The sequence below is a fragment of the Oncorhynchus mykiss genome, chromosome 12 (assembly GCF_013265735.2).
Source record: "Oncorhynchus mykiss isolate Arlee chromosome 12, USDA_OmykA_1.1, whole genome shotgun sequence".
Lineage (NCBI taxonomy): Eukaryota > Metazoa > Chordata > Actinopteri > Salmoniformes > Salmonidae > Oncorhynchus > Oncorhynchus mykiss.
In genome coordinates, this window is record NC_048576.1 from 59,734,007 (window position 1) to 59,751,719 (window position 17,713).

Below are 17,713 nucleotides of genomic sequence, written 5' to 3' on the forward strand. Positions count from 1 at the left end.
CCTCTCTCATTCGCCCCCACTTCACAGAAGGAAGCATCAAACAAATACTGTTGACATCTAGTGGAAGCCTTAGGAAGTGCAATTTGACCCCATAGACACTGTGTATTCGATAGGCAAAGAGTTGAAAAACTACAAACCTCAGATTTCCCACTTCCTGGTTGGATTCTTTTCTCAGGTTTTTGCCTGCCATATGAGTTCTGTTATACTCACAGACATCATTGAAACAGTTTTAGATACTTCAGAGTGTTTTATATCCAAATCTACTAATACTATGCACATATTAGCAACTGGGCCTGAGTAGCAGACAGTTTACTCTGGGCACCTTATTCATCCAAGCTACTCAATACTGCGCCCAGCCATAACAAGTTAAAAAAGGAGTTAATGTTATTTGCGAGTTCTTCTACTTCTGACAATAAATAAGAAACATTAAAGCCTTCGATTTGTTCAGGCAGGCTTGAGTCTGAAGCAGAAATGACCCTTTTAAACATTATTTGATAAATATTGTGATAATTATCATTAAAACTAGAGACAGTAGACAGACTTGTCTTTCTTACTTGTAAGGTAAGACAACTACCCCAATATAAACGGTGATGTGCCATTAGGCTAACAGTTATAATGAATATTGACTTGCACTATTTTATTTAAAAAATATATATTTATTGCTCATGACTTGTAAGGGTTTACAGCTTTTTTTTAATGGAGTTAAAATGTTATTTGTGAGTTCTACTTCTGACAAATAAGAAACATTAAAGCCTTTCGTTTGTTCAGGTATTCTTGAGTCTGAAGCAGATATGCAACTTTGAAACACTATTTGATTAATATCCTGATGATTATCATTATCGAATGAAAATATATATATACAGTTGAAGCCGGAAGTTTACATACACCTTAGCCAAATACATTTAAACTCAGTTGGTCACAATTCCTGACATTTAATCAAAGTAAAAATTCCCTGTCTTAGGTCAGTTAGGATAACCACATTATTTTAAGAATGGGAAATGTCAGAATAATAGTAGAGAGATATTTATTTAGCCTCCAACACTCTACTCAACAAATTCGATGCAGTCTATCACAGTGCCATCCGTTTTGTCACCAAAGTCCCATACACTACCCACCACTGTGACCTGTATGATCTCGTTGGCTGGCCCTCACTTCATACTCGTCGCCAAACCCACTGGCTACAGGTTATCTACAAGTCTATGCTAGGTAAAGCCCCGCCTTATCTCAGCTCATTGGTCACCATAGCAGCACCCACTCGTAGCACGTGCTCCAGCAGGTACATCTCACTGGTCACCCCCAAAGCCAATTCCTCCTTTGGTCGTCTTTCCTTCCAGTTCTCTGCTGCCAATGACTGGAACGAACTGCAAAAATATCTGAAGCTGGAGACTCATATCTCCCTCACTAGGTTTAAGCACCAGTTGTCAGAGCGGCTCACAGATCACTGCACCTATACATAGCCCATCTGTAAACAGCCCATCTACCTACCTCTTCCCCATACTGTATATATTTATTTATCTTGCTCCTTTGCACCCCAGTATCTCTACTTGCACATTCATCTTCTGCACATCTACCATTCCAGTGTTTAATTGCTATATTGTAATTACTTCACCACCATGGACTATTTATTGCCTTAACTCCCTTATCTTACCTCATTTGCACTCAATGTATATAGACGTTTTGTTTTCTTTTGTTCTACTGTATTATTGACTGTATGTTTTGTTTATTCCATGTGTAACTCTGTGTTGTTGTATGTGTCGAATTGCTATGCTTTATCTTGGCCAGGCCGCAGTTGCAAATGAGAACTTGTTCTCAACTAGCCTACCTGGTTAAATAAAGGTGAAATAAAAAATGAATAAATAACATTTTCTGCTTTAATTTTTTTCATCACATTCCCATCACATTTGGCCCATCCCTCCTGACAGTGCTGGAGTAACTGAGTCAGGTTTGTAGGCCTCCTTGCTCGCACACGCTTTTTCAGTTCTGCTGAAAAGTATGCTTGGGGTCATTGTCCATTTGGAAGACCCATTTGCGACCAAGCTTTAACATCCTGACTGATGTCTTGAGATGTTGCTTCAATATATCCACATACTTTTCTTTCCTCATGATGCCACCTATTTTGTGAAGTGCACCAGTTCCTCCTGTAGCAAAGCACCCCCACATCATGATGCTGCCACCCCCACAACATGATGCTGCCACCCCCATGCTTCACGGTTGGGATGGTGTTCTTCGGGTTGCAAACATCACCCATTTTCCTCCAAACTTAACGATGGTCATTATGTCCAAACAGTTCTATTTTTGTTTCATTAGACCAGAGGACATTTCTCCAAAAAGTACGATCTTTGTCTCCATGTGCAGTTGCAAATCGTAGTCTGGCTTTATTATGGCTGTTTTGGAGTAGTGGCTTCTTCCTTGCTGAGCGGCCTTTCGGGTTATGTCGATGTAGGGCTCGTTTTACTGTGGATATAGACACTTTTGTACCTGTTTCCTCCAGCATCTTCACAGAGTCCTTTGGCTGTTCTTCTGGGATTGATTTGCACTTTTCGCAACAAAATACGTTCATCTCTAGGAGACAGAACGCGTACTATTGTTTGTACAGATGAACGTGGTACCTTCAGCCGTTTGGAAATTCCTGCCAAGGATGAGCCAGACTTGTGGAGGTCTACAAAAAAATGTTCTGACGTCTTGGCGGATTTCTTTTGATTTTCCCATGATGTCAAACAAAGACGCATTGAGTTGGAAGGTAGGCCTTGAAATGCATCCACAGGTACACCTCCAATTGACTAAAATGATGTCAATTAGCCTATCAGAAGCTTCTAAAGCCATGACATAATTTTCTGGAATTTTCCAAGCTGTTTAAAGGCACAGTCAACTTAGTGTATGTAAACTTCTGTCCCACTGGAATTCTGATACAGTGAATTAGAAGTGAAATAATCTGTCTGTAACAATTGTTGGAAAAATTACTTGTGTCATGCACAAAGTAGATGTCCTAACAGACTTGCCAAAAACGATAGTTTGTTAACAAGAAATTTGTGGAGTGGTTGAAAAACGGGTTTTAATGACTCCAACCTAATTGTATGTAAACCTCCGACTTCAACTGTACATTTGTTGCCAAAAGTTTTGAGAATGACACAAATATTAATTTTCACAAAGTCTGCTGCCTCAGTTTGTATAATGGCAATTTGCATATACTCCAGAATGTTATGAAGAATGATCAGAGGAATTGCAATTAGTTGCAAAGTCCATCTTTGCCATGCAAATTAACTGAATCCCCAAAAACATTTCCACTGCATTTCAGCCCTGCCACAAAAGAATCAGCTGACATCATGTCAGTGATTCTCTCGTTAACACAGGTGTGAGTGTTGACGAGGACAAGGCTGGAGATCACTCAGTCATGCTGATTGAGTTTGAATAACAGACTGGAAGCTTCAAAAGGAGGGTGGTGCTTGGAATCATTGTTCTTCCTCTGTCATCCATAGTTACCTGCAAGGAAACACGTGCCGTCATCATAGCTTTGCTTTAAAAGGGCTTCACAGGCAAGGATATTGCTGCCAGTAAGATTGCACCTAAATGAACCATTTATCAGATCATCAAGAACTTCAAGGAGAGCGGTTCAATTGTTGTGAAGAAGGCTGCAGGGCACCCAAGAAATTCCATCAAGTGCCAGAACCGTCTCCTAAAGTTGATTCAGCTGCGGGATCGGGGCACTAGCAGTACAGAGCTTGCTCAGGAATGGCAGCAGGCAGGTGTGAGTGCATCTGCACGCACAGTAGGGCGAAAACTTTTGGAGGATGGCCTGGTGTCAAGAAGGGCAGCAAAGAAGCCAATTCTCTCTAGGAAAAACTTCAGGGACAGACTGATATTCTGCAAAATGTACAGGGATTGGACTGCTGAAGACTGGGATAAAGTTATTTTCTCCATTGAATTCCCTTTCTGATTGTTTGGAGCATCCGGAAAAAAGCTTGTCCAGAGAAGACAAGGTGAGCGCTACCATCAGTCCTGTGTCATGCCAACAGTAAAGCATCCTGAGACCATTCATGTGTGGGGTTGCTTCTCAGCCAAGGGAGTGGGCTCACTCACAATTTTGCCTAAGAACACAGCCATGAATAAAGAATGGTACCAACACATCCTCCGGGAGTAACTTCTCCCAACCATCCAGTTTAATGACGAACAATGGCTTTTCCAGCATGATGGAGCACCTTGCCATAAGGCAAACGTGATAACTAATTAGCTCGGGGAACAAAACACTGATATTTTGGGTCCATGGCCAGGACACTCCAGACCTTAATCCCATTGAGAACTTGTGGTCAATCCTCAAGAGGCGGGTGGACAAACCAAAACCAACAAATTCTGACAAACTCCAAGCATGGATTGGCCTGCCATCAGTCAGGATGTGGCCCAGAAGTTAATTGACAGCATGCCAGGGCGGATTGCAGAGGTCTTGAAAAAGAAGGGTCAACACTGCAAATATTGACTCTTTGCATCAACGTCATGTAATTGTCAATAAAAGCCTTTGACACTTATGAAATGATTGTAAATATACTTCAGTATTCCATAGTAACATCTGACAAAAATATCTAAAGACACTGACGCTGCAAACTTTGTGGAAATTAATATTTGTGTCATTCTCAAAACTGTTGGCCGTGACTGTATATACACACACACACACACACACACACACACACACACACACACACACACACACACACACACACACAAACATATATATATATATATATATATATATATACATATACATGCATACATATTTATACACTACCGTTCAAATGTTTGGGGTCACCTAGAAATGTCCTTGTTTTTGAAGGAAAAGCACATTTTTTGTCCCTTAAAATAACTTCAAATTCATCAAAAATACATTGTAGACATTGTTAATGTTGTGAATGACTATTGTAGCTGGAAAAGGCAGATTGTTTTAATGGAATATCTACATAGGCGTACAGAGGCCCATTATCAGCAACCATCACTCCTGTGTTCTAATGGCACGTTGTGTTAGCTAATCCAAGTTTCTCATTTTAAAAAGCTAATTGATCATTAGAAAACTCTTTTGCAATTATGTTAGCACAGCTGAAAACTGTTGTACTGATTAAATCAAATCAAATCAAATCAAATGTATTTATATAGCCCTTCGTACATCAGCTGATATCTCAAAGTGCTGTACAGAAACCCAGCCTAAAACCCCAAACAGCAAGCAATGCAGGTGTAGAAGCACGGTGGCTAGGAAAAACTCCCTAGAAAGGCCAAAACCTAGGAAGAAACCTAGAGAGGAACCAGGCTATGTGGGGTGGCCAGTCCTCTTCTGGCTGTGCCGGGTGGAGATTATAACAAAACATGGTCAAGATGTTCAAATGTTCATAAATGACCAGCATGGTCGAATAATAATAAGGCAGAACAGTTGAAACTGGAGCAGCAGCACAGCCAGGTGGACTGGGGACAGCAAGGAGTCATCATTTCAGGTAGTCCTGGGGCATGGTCCTAGGGCTCAGGTCCTCCGAGAGAGAGAAAGAGAGAAGGAGAGAATTAGAGAACGCATACTTAGATTCACACAGGACACCGAATAGGACAGGAGAAGTACTCCAGATATAACAAACTGACTCTAGCCCCCCGACACATAAACTACTGCAGCATAAATACTGGAGGCTGAGACAGGAGGGGTCAGGAGACAATACAACTGGCCTTCTTTAGACTAGTTGAGTATCTGGAGCACCAGCATTTGTGGGTTCGATTACAGGCTCAAAATGGCCAGAAACAAAGAACCTTCTTCTGAAACTCATCAGTCTATTCTTGTTCTGAGAAATTATGGATATTCCATGCAAGAAATTGCCAAGAAACTGAAGATCTCGTACAGTGCTGTGTACTACTCATTTCACAGAACAGCACAAACAGGCACTAACCAGATTAGAAAGAGGAGTGGGAGGCCCCGGTGCACAACTGAGAAAGAGGACAGGTACATTAGAGTGTCTAGTTTGAGAAACAGACGCCTCACAAGTCCTCAACTGGTAGCTTCGTTAAATAGTACCCGCAAAAAACAACAGTTTCAACATCAACAGTGAAGAGGCAACTCTGAGATGTTGGCCTTCTCAGACTGGCCAATAAAAAGAAAAGGTTAAGATGGGCAAAAGAACACAGACACTGGGAAGAGGAAGATTGGAAAAAAGTGTTATGGACAGACAAATCTAAATTTGAGTTGTTTGGATCACAAAGAAGAACATTCTTGAGACACAGAAAAAAAAAAGATGCTTGAGGAGTGCTTGATGCCATCTGCCAAGCATGGTGGAGGCAATGTGATGGTCTGGGGGTGCTTTGGTGGTGGTAGAGTGGGAGATTTGTACAGGGTAAAAGGGATCTTGAAGAAGGAAGCCTATCACTCCATTTTGCAATGCCATGGTATACCCTGTGGACGGTGCTTAATTTGAGCCAATTTCCTCCTACAACAGGACAATGACCTGAAGCACAGCTCCAAACTATGCAAGAACTCTCTAGGGAAGAAGCTGTCAGCTGGTAGTCTGTCTATAATGGAGTGGTCAGCACAGTCACTGTATCTCACCCTATTGAGCTGTTGTGGGAGCAGTTTGACTGTAAGAAGTGCCCATCAAGCCAATCCAATTTGAGGGAGGTGCTTCAGGAAGTATGGGGTGGAATCTCTTCAGATTACCTCAACAAATTGACAACTAGAATACCAAAGGTCTGCAAGGCTCTAATTGCTGCAAATGGAGGAATCTTTGACAAAAGCAAAGTTTGAAGGACACAATTATTATTTCAATAAAAAATCATTATTTATAACGTCTTGACTATAATTCCTATTCATTTTGCAACTAATTTCATGTATGTTTTCATGGAAAACAAGGACATTTCTAAGTGACCCCAAACTTTTGAACGGTAGTGTACATATATACATATTTTTAGAATATATTTTCCTTAATTATTCCCCACAATCCCTACCACCCCTCCCCCAATTGGAGTAAACTAATAAACAATAACACTTGGGCTTCTACTTCCATCTTATACATATTATATACATTTTACAGAATCTATTTTACAATAGTTGTATTTTGCTTTGTTATAACCTCAATGTTTGCAAACAACGCAGGGCAAAAACTAAGTCTGGAGTGTCCCCGGAGTGACCACCCCCAAAACGTTTCAAAGCGGAACGGTTTCTATCCCGGAACTAAAGTAATGCATCAATAATTCTAGGGAGGAATTTTGTCCGTCGTTTGACAATTTCGGAGGAAGCAGTGTGTTGTGGAGGTCAAGTCAAGTCTCAGGTAGCTAGCTATCTAGTTATGCAAAATAAAACATCCCTTGGAAATTTAAGCAACTCTTTTTTATTTATTAATTGTGATAACAAGAATACTGTGTGTTGAATAGTGGAGTACTTAGCTAGGCCGCTACCGTTAGCGTGTCATGCTCTCTGGCTAACATATGTAATGTTAGCTAGCTTGCTATAGACAGATTGCCAGTGCCAGCATGTGAAATAGTAGCTAACCTAAGCGGACCGCATTTAGCGGTAATCATTATTCAATTTAACGGTATTGATTGAGATTCTTAATAAAGATGTTTGGCTGTAATGGGATTACCTACAGTAAGTAACTAGTTACTTAATGACTAGAATGTTGCTATCTTACATAACAGTCAGACTCTTGAGGAGTACACTGAATGCAGGCCCAGGAAAAACTAGGGTTCCATGGTCTGGTGTATTTGGGACTAATGATTCTCTTTCAGCAGATAGCTAGATAGATACTGCCCCAAATTCACTAGACCAGAAACTCTGTTTTTACCTGGGTTTGCATTCAGTGTATTTGGGTCATTCTAGTTTATCAAACCTGCGAGTGTCTCCAGGTTATCAGATCTGTGAATGTCTTCATTTGTACCCCTGTTGTAAAATGGTCAGAACTGTCTTTATTTACTCCTTTGTGAGCCTAACCCCTAATGTAACCACCCCCCCTCCAGGTTCTGAAGGAGACCCAGTGACAAAATTATTGACCAATCATGGTGAAGAAGAAGCGCATCCGCCTGATCGCTGAGATGGCCCGGAAGATCCGTGTGTACCGGGAGCTTAAGAATCGGCCACGGGAGTCTGAGAAGTATGCACTGGACTACGACACCATGACGCGACCGCACACCAGGAAGACCCTGCCCGTGCTTGCCTGGCAGGTATGTGTGTGGGGCACCAGGTAGCCTAGAGGTTAGAAAGCAGGACCAGTAGCCAGAAGGTTGATGGTTCAAGCCCCAGGCCAGGTGTAAAAAGTGGGAGCTTAACTAACAATCAGAAATTATAGTTATTTCAATCAAATGAAAGCATAAATGTTTGTTTTATTAACAATGAATAATGAGTAGAAAGTTGTGGGTCTCTGATGCCAGATCCCATCGACTACTGTTGTTCCCTTGATAGGGTTGCAAAATTCGGGTACATTTCCCAAATGTTTTTTCTGAAATCCTGGTTGGTGTGATTCCTGGATTTCCTGCTTATTTCTGCAAGATCCTGGGAACCTTCCGACTGTGTTTTTGGGAAAACCTGGGAATTTCAGAAACCTGGGAACCCTAGGTTTGGGGGAAAAAACCTAGAACTGCTTTATTTCTATTCAGGACGTGAGGAGAGAGAGCCGTCTCTTCTCCCTGCTGTCTGGCCTCAGGATGTTCGGGGTGGGCCACCTGTTCACACGCAAGTCCTGGCTGACAGAGCACCCTGAAGCACCTAGCTACTGGCAGGTCACCAAGGTCAAGGTGGACTACACTGCAGAAGTGAGTGGGGAGGGGGGTGGAAAGGAGTTTCAGGGGTAGAGGGTGAAGGGGAGTGGAAGCTTATAACACTGTTATTACACTGATAAGTCTGACTATAAAGCCTCATACTTTGTGTATATATAGTGTATGTATGTGGACACCACTTCAAATGTATGGATTCAGGCCATTTCAGCCTCACCCGTTGCTGACTGGTGTATAAAATCGAGCACACGGCCATGCAATCTCCATAGACAAACAATGGCAGTAGAATGGCCTTACTGAAAGAGCTCGGTGACTTTCAACGTAGCACCAACATAGGATGCCACCTTTCCAACAAGTCAGTTTGTCAAATTTCTGCCCTGCTAGAGTTGCCCCGGTCAACTTCGGAAGAAATGTCAGCACAAGAGCTGTTCGTTGGGAGCTTCATGAAATGGGATTCCAGAGCCGAGCAGCCGCAGACAAGCCTAAGATCACCATGTGCAATGCCAAGCCTCGGCTGGAGTGGTGTAAAGCTCGCCGCGATTGAACTTTGGAGCAATGGAAAGGCATTCTATGGAGTGATGAATCACGCTTCACTGTTTGGCAGTCCGACAGACGAATCATGGTTCGGCAGATGCTACCTGCCCCAATACATAGTGCCAACTGTAATGTTTGGTGGAGGAAGAATAATGGTCTGAGGCTGTTTTTCATGGTTTGGTCTAGGCCCATTAGTTCCAGTGAAGGGAAATATTAACGCTACAGCATTCAATGACATTCTAGACGATTTTCTTCTTCCAACTTTGTGGCAACTGTTTGGGGAATGTTCTTTCCTGTTTCAGCATAGCAGTGCCCCCGTGCACAAAGCGAGGTCCATATAGAAATGGTTTGTTGGGATCGGTGTGGAGGAACTTGACTGGCCTGCACAGAGCCGTGAACTCCATCCCATCAAACTAATTTGAGATGAAATTGGATCGCCGACTATGAGCCCAACATCAATGCTCAACCTCAATGGAAGCAAGGTCTAACATCTAGTGGAAAGCCTTCCCAGACGAGTGGAGGCTGTTATAGCAGGAAAGGGGGGACCTATTCCATATTAATAACCATGATTTTAAAATGAGATGTTCGATGAGCAGGTGTCCACATACTTTTGGTAATGTAGTGTACATGTTTATAACTCTGCTGCCTTCTCTGTAGAACATGGACCACGGCAGAGCATGGGGAGTCCTGACCTATAAAGGTGAGAATTTTCCATTCACACATCCTATATCATGCTCTCTTCCTGAAGAAAGAATAGGTTTGGCTTTCCTCTGTAGTACTCTGTAGTACCGACATGTGATTCACGATAGTGGTCGTGAACAGATAAGAGATGACAACCTTTTTATTTGTTTTCACAGAATGACATTTCAGCAGCTTTTCATATGCCTCTCTGTCATTGCATAATCTCTCATAGATGAAATAATGCCTAGGTTTAGGTTTCTTCAGCATTAACTTCGTCCCCAGGCTCAAATTGCTGGTTACATAGAGCCTGGTAACAGTTTAAGTGTCTATTGATGATAGTATCTTCTGACCGGGGGAGTTTTTTTAAGAGTTAATATATTTTAAAAAGTTAAATTATTACACCTTTATAGAGTTAGGGTTCCATGTTAGAGCACTTGTTTATGGAAACCGCTGAAGAATAATTGGCTAATGAGCTATCTGTGTCTCCGAACACCTGTGTGTAAACATAAGACGGAAGCCATAAACGTGTTGTAAACTGAAAAATACTATCGGCTCCTGTAGTCCAGCTATTGGGCTAGACAACAGTGTGCATTAATGTGGGACTTGAAATTGGTGTAGTTAAAATTGAGGCGGGAGCTGTAGCTGTAGCCTTGGCCTATTACACTGAACAAAAATATAAACGCAACATGTAAAGTGTTGGTCTCATTAGCTGAAATAAAAGATCACAGAAATATTCCATATACACAAAACGCTTATTTCTCAAATGTTGTGCACAAATTTGTTTACATAGCTGTTAGTCAGCATTTCTCCTTTGCCAAGATAATCCATCAACCTGGCAGGTGTGGCATATCAAGAAGCTTATTAAACAGCATCACTTTACACAGGTGCACCTTGTGCTTGGGACAAAATGCCACTCTAGAAGGTCCAGTTTTGTCACACAATGCCACAGATGTCTTAGGTTGATAGAGCATGCAATATGCATGCTGACTGCAGGAATGTCCACCAGAGCTGTTGCCAAAAAATGTAATGTTAATTTCTCGACCATAAGCCACCTCATATATTTAGAGAACTTGGCAGTTCTTCCAACCGGCCTCACAACCGCAGACCACCTTTAACCACGCCAGCCCAGGACCTCCACATCCGGCTTCACTTTCAGGATCGTCTGAGACCAGCCACCCGGACAGCTGATGAAACAGTGGGTTTGCACAACCGAATAATTTCTGCACGAACTGTCAGAAACCATCTCAGGGAACTTGATCTGCGTGCTCGTCATCCTCACCAGGGTCTTGACCTGACTGCAGTTTGGCGTCGTAACTGACTTCAGTGGGAAAATGCTCACCTTCGATGGCCAATAACACACTGGAGAAGTGTGCTCTTCACGGATGAATCTCGGTTTCAACAGTACCAGGCAGATGTTAACGTGAACAGAGTGCCCCATGGTGGCGGTGGGGTTATGGTATGGGCAGATGCTAATGTTGTGAACAGAGTGCCCCGGACAGGAATTGTCCGTAGAGCTCCGAGACAGGATTGTGTTTCAGCACAGATCTGGGGAACAGTACCAAAAAATGTCTGCAGCATTGAAGGACCCCAATAACACAGTGGCCTCCATCATTCTTAAATGAAAGAAGTTTGGTTGGAACCACCAAGCCTTTTCTTAGAGCTGGCCGTCCGGCCAAACTGCACAATCGTTGGAAAAGGGAATTGGTCAGGGAGGTGACCAAGAACCCGATGGTCACTCTGACAGAGCTCTAGAGTTCTTCTGTGGAGATGGGAGAACCTTCCAGAAGGACAACCATCTCTGCAGCACTCCACCAACCAGCCCAGACAGAAGCCACTCCTCAGTAAAAGGCAGATGACAGCCTTCTTTGAGTTTGTCAAAAGGCTCCTAAAAGGACTCCGATCATGAGACACAAGATTCTCTGGTTTGATGAAACCAAGATTGAACTCTTTGGCCTGAATGCCAATCGTTACGTCTGGAGGAAACCTGGCACAATCCCTATGGTAAAGCATGGTGATGGCAGCATCATGCTGTGGGGATGTTTTTCAGAGGCAGGGACTGGGAGACTAGTCAGGATTGAGGCAGAGATGAACGGAGCACATTTACAGAGAGATCCTTGATGAAAACCTGGTCTAGAGCACTAAGGACCTCAGACTGGGGTGAAGGTTCACCTTCCAACAGGGCAACGACCCTAAGCACACAGCCAAGACAACGCAAGAGTGGCTCTGAATGTCCTTGGGTGGCCCAGCCAAAGCCCGGATTGAACCTGATCTAACATCTCTGGAGAGACCTGAAAATAGCTGTTCAGCTATGCTCCCCATCCAACCTGATGAGCTTGAGAGGATCTCCAGAGAAGAACGGGATAAACTCCAAATACAGCTGTGCTTCTACAAAGTACTGAGTGAAGGGTCTGATTACTTATGTAAATATGATATTTCCGTGTGTAATGTTTATAAATTAGCAAAAATACAGTGCCTTGCGAAAGTATTCGGCCCCCTTGAACTTTGCGACCTTTTGCCACATTTCAGGCTTTAAACATAGAGATATAAAACTGTATTTTTTTGTGAAGAATCAACAACAACTTTTTTAACAAATCAAAAACTGAAAAATTGGGCGTGCAAAATTATTCAGCCCCCTTAAGTTAATAATTTGTAGCGCCACCTTTTGCTGTGATTACAGCTGTAAGTCGCTTGGGGTATGTCTCTATCAGTTTTGCACATCGAGAGACTGAACATTTTTCCCATTCCTCCTTGCAAAACAGCTCGAGCTCAGTGAGGTTGGATGGAGAGCATTTGTGAACAGCAGTTTTCAGTTCTTTCCACAGATTCTCGATTTGATTCAGGTCTGGACTTTGACTTGGCCATTCTAACACCTGGATATGTTTATTTTTGAACCATTCCATTGTAGATTTTGCTTTATGTTTTGGATCATTGTCTTGTTGGAAGACAAATCTCTGTCCCAGTCTCAGGTCTTTTGCAGACTCCATCAGGTTCTTCCAGAATGGTCCTGTATTTGGCTCCATCCATCTTCCCATCAATTTTAACCATCTTCCCTGTCCCTGCTGAAGAAAAGCAGGCCCAAACCACGATGCTGCCACCACCATGTTTGACAGTGGGGATGGTGTGTTCAGCTGTGTTGCTTTTACGCCAAACATAACGTTTTGCATTGTTGCCAAATAGTTCAATTTTGGTTTCATCTGACCAGAGCACCTTCTTCCACATGTTTGGTGTGTCTCCCAGGTGGCTTGTGGCAAACTTTAAACGACACTTTTTATGGATATCTTTAAGAAATGGCTTTCTTCTTGCCACTCTTCCATAAAGGCCAGATTTGTGCAATATACGACTGATTGTTGTCCTATGGACAGAGTCTCCCACCTCAGCTGTAGATATCTGCAGTTCATCCAGAGTGATCATGGGCCTCTTGGCTGCATCTCTGATCAGTCTTCTCCTTGTATGAGCTGAAAGTTTAGAGGGACGGCCAGGTCTTGGTAGATTTGCAGTGGTCTGATACTCCTTCCATTTCAATATTATCGCTTGCACAGTGCTCCTTGGGATGTTTAAAGCTTGGGAAATCTTTTTGTATCCAAATCCGGCTTTAAATTTCTTCACAACAGTATCTCGGACCTGCCTGGTGTGTTCCTTGTTCTTCATGATGCTCTCTGCGCTTTTAACGGACCTCTGAGACGATCACAGTGCAGGTGCATTTATACGGAGACTTGATTACACACAGGTGGATTGTATTGATCATCATTAGTCATTTAGGTCAACATTGGATCATTCAGAGATCCTCACTGAACTTCTAGAGAGAGTTTGCTGCACTGAAAGTAAAGGGGCTGAATAATTTTGCACGCCCAATTTTTCAGTTTTTGATTTGTTAAAAAAGCTTGAAATATCCAATGAATGTCGTTCCACTTCATGATTGTGTCCCACTTGTTGATGATTCTTCACAAAAAAATACAGTTTTATATCTTTATGTTTGAAGCCTGAAATGTGGCAAAAGGTCGCAAAGTTCAAGGGGGCCGAATACTTTCGCAAGGCACTGTAAATAAAAACCTGTTTTTGCTTTGTCATTATGGGGTATTGTGTGTAGATATTTTAGAATAAGGATGTAACATAACAAAATGTGGAAAAAGTCAAGGGGTCTGAATACTTTCCGAAGGCACTATATGAGTAGCTCGCCAAACAATTCTGAAAGTACATGCAATTTTCACGTATTCTGCCGCAAAACTCATAAACAAATCTCAAGTATCAGACACTGCAAGCTCCCAGCGGCTATATCTTGCCAATGCAACATTGACATTATCCCACCCCTGGTCAGCCACTATTGGCTTAAAAAGCCAAACCTAACATATCTTCCAATTAATTGCAATTAATCGCATCTGTCTGTGATGTGCAAGTTTGTCCATCACTCCGTGTGTAGCTAGTCGATGTGATTATCGTCTTGTGGGTTGATAGAAATACTTTCCCCAAAACCTTCTCATTAAATGTTAACTGCAAAGTAGGCTTACTTGGCAGAAGTATATCATGAGTAAGTATATCATTTGTATCTATTAATTGTTAGTTGCAAACTTTACATGAAATGAGCTGCTGCAGTACAGAACCATCACTAGACCGGAACATTAGATGGCACATTCCTTAACTTCTTGATGCACCCATCCCTTTAGCGGGATCATTTTCGTCAACTTCCGCTGCATTGCAGAGCACCAAATAAAAATGTAATTGCTAAAAATATTTAATTTTCATGAAAGCACAAGTGCAATATAGCAAAACACAGCTTAGCTTGTTGTTAATCCACCTGGCGTGTCAGATTTCAAAAGAGCTTTTTGGCGAAAGCATACCAAGCGTTTATGTAAGGACATCTCTCTCAGCAGACAAAACATTACAAAAAGCTAACAGCAGATTGGTCACGAAAGTCAGAAAAGCAATAAAATGAATCTTGAACCTTTGATCTTCGGATGTTTGCACTCATGAGACTCTCAGTTACACAATACATGTTCCTTTTGTTCCATAAAGATTATTTTTACATCCAAAATACCTCCATTTGGTTGGCGTGTTATATTCAGAAATCCACAGGCTCGAGAAGTCACGACAGGGCAGACAAAAATTCCAAATAGTATCCGTAAAGTTTGTAGAAACATGTCAAACGTTTTTTATAATCAATCCTCAGGTTGTTTTTACAATCTATAATTGATAATATTTCAACCGGACAGTAGCTTCTTCAATAGGAGAGAGAAAATGTCTGCTCCACTCTGTTGGCGCATGCAAAACGCTGCTGGCACCCAGCCATCAAATGACTCGATGTGATCTTTCTTGCTCATTTTTCAAACTAAAAGCCTGAAATTATGTCTAAAGACTGTTCACAAAATGTGGAAGCCATAGGAAAAGGAATCTGGTTGATATCCCTTTAAATGGAGGATAGGCATGCAATGGAACAGGGAGATTTGTTTCTCTTAGGCACTTCCTGGTTGGATTTTCCTCAGGTTTTCGCCTGCAATATCAGTTCTGTTATATTCACAGACAATATTTTGACAGTTTTGGAAACTTTAGAGTGTTTTCTTTCCTAATCTGACAATTATATGCAGATTATGGGCCTGAGAAATAGGCAGTTTCATTTGGGTACATTTTTCATCCAAACATCAAAATACTGCCCCCTACGCTCAAGAGGTTTTAAAAACGCGCACGTTTTTTTTCTCCTTTTTTTTCTTTTTTTCACATACCTAAAAAAAGTGTCTTCAGATTTAAGCATTGACATGAATTTGAACATCAACGTAGTTTGTCTACTAACAATTGTAATTTTTAGAGTAAAAAACAAACAATATAAAATATGGAAAAATACAACGGAACATAATTTGGGAAAATATTAAACAGAATTTGGGGGCGGGAAAAGATTTTATAGGGCCCCCGTTAGTTGTTTATTATCAATTATTTTACCAGCTATATTGACAGAGAACAGTACACTTAAGGACCTGGGGAAGAGTTGCAGGGGAGAGGACGAGAAGAATGTGCCTATTTGAAATCTTGAAAAAATGTGTAGCTCTTGACATGTTTAATTTTCTCATGCTAGAAAAGGTTGGAGACCCCTGTGCTAGATGGTGATGGACTGAGAGAACAGTCAATTAAAACCGGTGGCTGTTTTCGCCGCTCCTGCCATAGACTCCCAGTCATGTCCCGTTCTGAGGCGCTGTGAGACCAGACGTTTCGACAGAGAGAGCTGGCTGATGGGCCAGACTACCTCCGCATTACTGCCATTTGACATATTTATCACAGCAGTGGTTGTGAAAAGAGATTAGGAAAAGATGACCAAGTCACCATTGTGTATATTATTATTTTCCACAGGCAAGCAGGAGAGTGAAGCAAAGGAGATGGACAAGGTGATGTACCATGACTGGCGTCTGGTGCCCAAACATGAGGAGGAGCAGTTCAAACTCTACAACCCTGTTCCCGAGCCCCCCATACGCTATGTGTCGTACCCGCCCCTGCTCCGTGCCATGCTCCTCGCCCAGCGGCAGAAAGATAAGCTAGGGTCGGCAGCTGAGGAGCCAACCTTACCCCTAAAGAGGGATGTCCTACTCAGCAAAGAGTACTTCAGAAGTCAGGAGAAAAAGAGGGAGAGGCAGGAGGGGACAGCAGTGTGAGAGAGGGGTCAAGCGGAAAGGGGGTGAAAGGTTACCAAGAAGGGACTGTGATGTCAACTTGGATAGATCATAGGCTGCGTTCTGTTTCTCAAAGTATTGAATTGGTGCAAGCATGGAGTTTTGACCATATCCTTTGCACCAATCCATTCCATTTAAATCCATGAGAAGGTGTAGGAGTGCACATCTCAGGAAAAGGGTAGAGAATTGGACCATCGCTATAGCCGTTTTCCTTTACATTCATATGAGCCTTCTATAACAATTCCACTGAATAGAAAGAATTTGGATTATCAGATGGACTTGAGTGACAGCTTGCTGTAAGGTTTCCACAACTGGCACTTGTCTCTTATGCGTATTGTGATGTGATGCTTGTGTGTTTGTATTGTAAATAGTAAAATATAATACTACATTATGAAAAGAATGGGCACTCTTAGTTTTTCTTAAAATTGATTCATTCTAACTGGATGACTGGGTTAAGATCGATAATAAATAAAAACTATTGTCCCACCCATGTCAAAGCAATTATTATTCCATATCCGTCTCGACAACTCTGATGTGTGTTTTTTTATCAAAGTTGCCGGGATGTCACTTGTCCTACTTAAAATCAGTACACTCGTAACAATTAAAGCATTGCGAAACTTCTATTCGATCAAATAAACCTTTTGCTTGATACGGGCTAAATGAAATACATGTTTTTGAACTCCTAAGAATGTTTCAGGTTAAGTACATGTTCGCTCATTAGATGGTTCTCTAATTGAACGTGTTCCCGCATATAAATACTTAGGCGTATGGATTTAACGTTTAAAAACAGATTGTGCTTTTCTCTAAGAAGTGGGAAGCAGATTATTCAGTCAACCTTTTTATCTGTTCTTGATTATGGTGATATTATTTATCAAAGTGCAGCTTCTACTACTCTTAAACCTTTGGATGCCATCATTTAGTGCCCTTCGTTTTATGACAGTTTTGATACTCATCACTGCATCCTGTGTCAAAAGGTTGGCTGCACTTGGCTGAAGACCTTTATAGATCTCTACATTAGTCCCTTTTTTTTTTGTTTTCAAGGCCCTACTTCATACTTCTGTCATATCTAACTTTTCTGTTAAAGCATATACACCTGAGTTGCCTAATCCGTTCACAGGATTGGTTAACTC

At 41.9% G+C, this 17,713-nt stretch overlaps 1 protein-coding gene across 1 annotated transcript; it reads left to right on the forward strand.

The window, feature by feature from the left end:
* Positions 1-7,159: 7,159 nt before the first annotated feature.
* Positions 7,160-17,228, forward strand: mrps34 (mitochondrial ribosomal protein S34). The gene is made up of 5 exons (XM_021624339.2): positions 7,160-7,280; positions 7,966-8,169; positions 8,602-8,757; positions 9,910-9,952; positions 16,267-17,228. Exons 2-5 carry the CDS (start codon positions 8,005-8,007, stop codon positions 16,563-16,565), a joined length of 663 nt encoding a protein of 220 aa, XP_021480014.1. The 5' UTR covers positions 7,160-7,280; positions 7,966-8,004; the 3' UTR covers positions 16,566-17,228.
* Positions 17,229-17,713: the final 485 nt, after the last annotated feature.

Coding starts and splice junctions, on each gene's coding strand:
- mrps34 (XM_021624339.2), top strand. CDS start 8,005: ATGGTGAAGAAGAAGCGCATCCGCCTGATCGCTGAGATGGCCCGGAAG. Junction 8,170..8,601: donor TGCCCGTGCTTGCCTGGCAG/GTATGTGTGTGG, acceptor ATTTCTATTCAG/GACGTGAGGAGAGAGAGCCG. Junction 9,953..16,266: donor GGGAGTCCTGACCTATAAAG/GTGAGAATTTTC, acceptor TATTTTCCACAG/GCAAGCAGGAGAGTGAAGCA.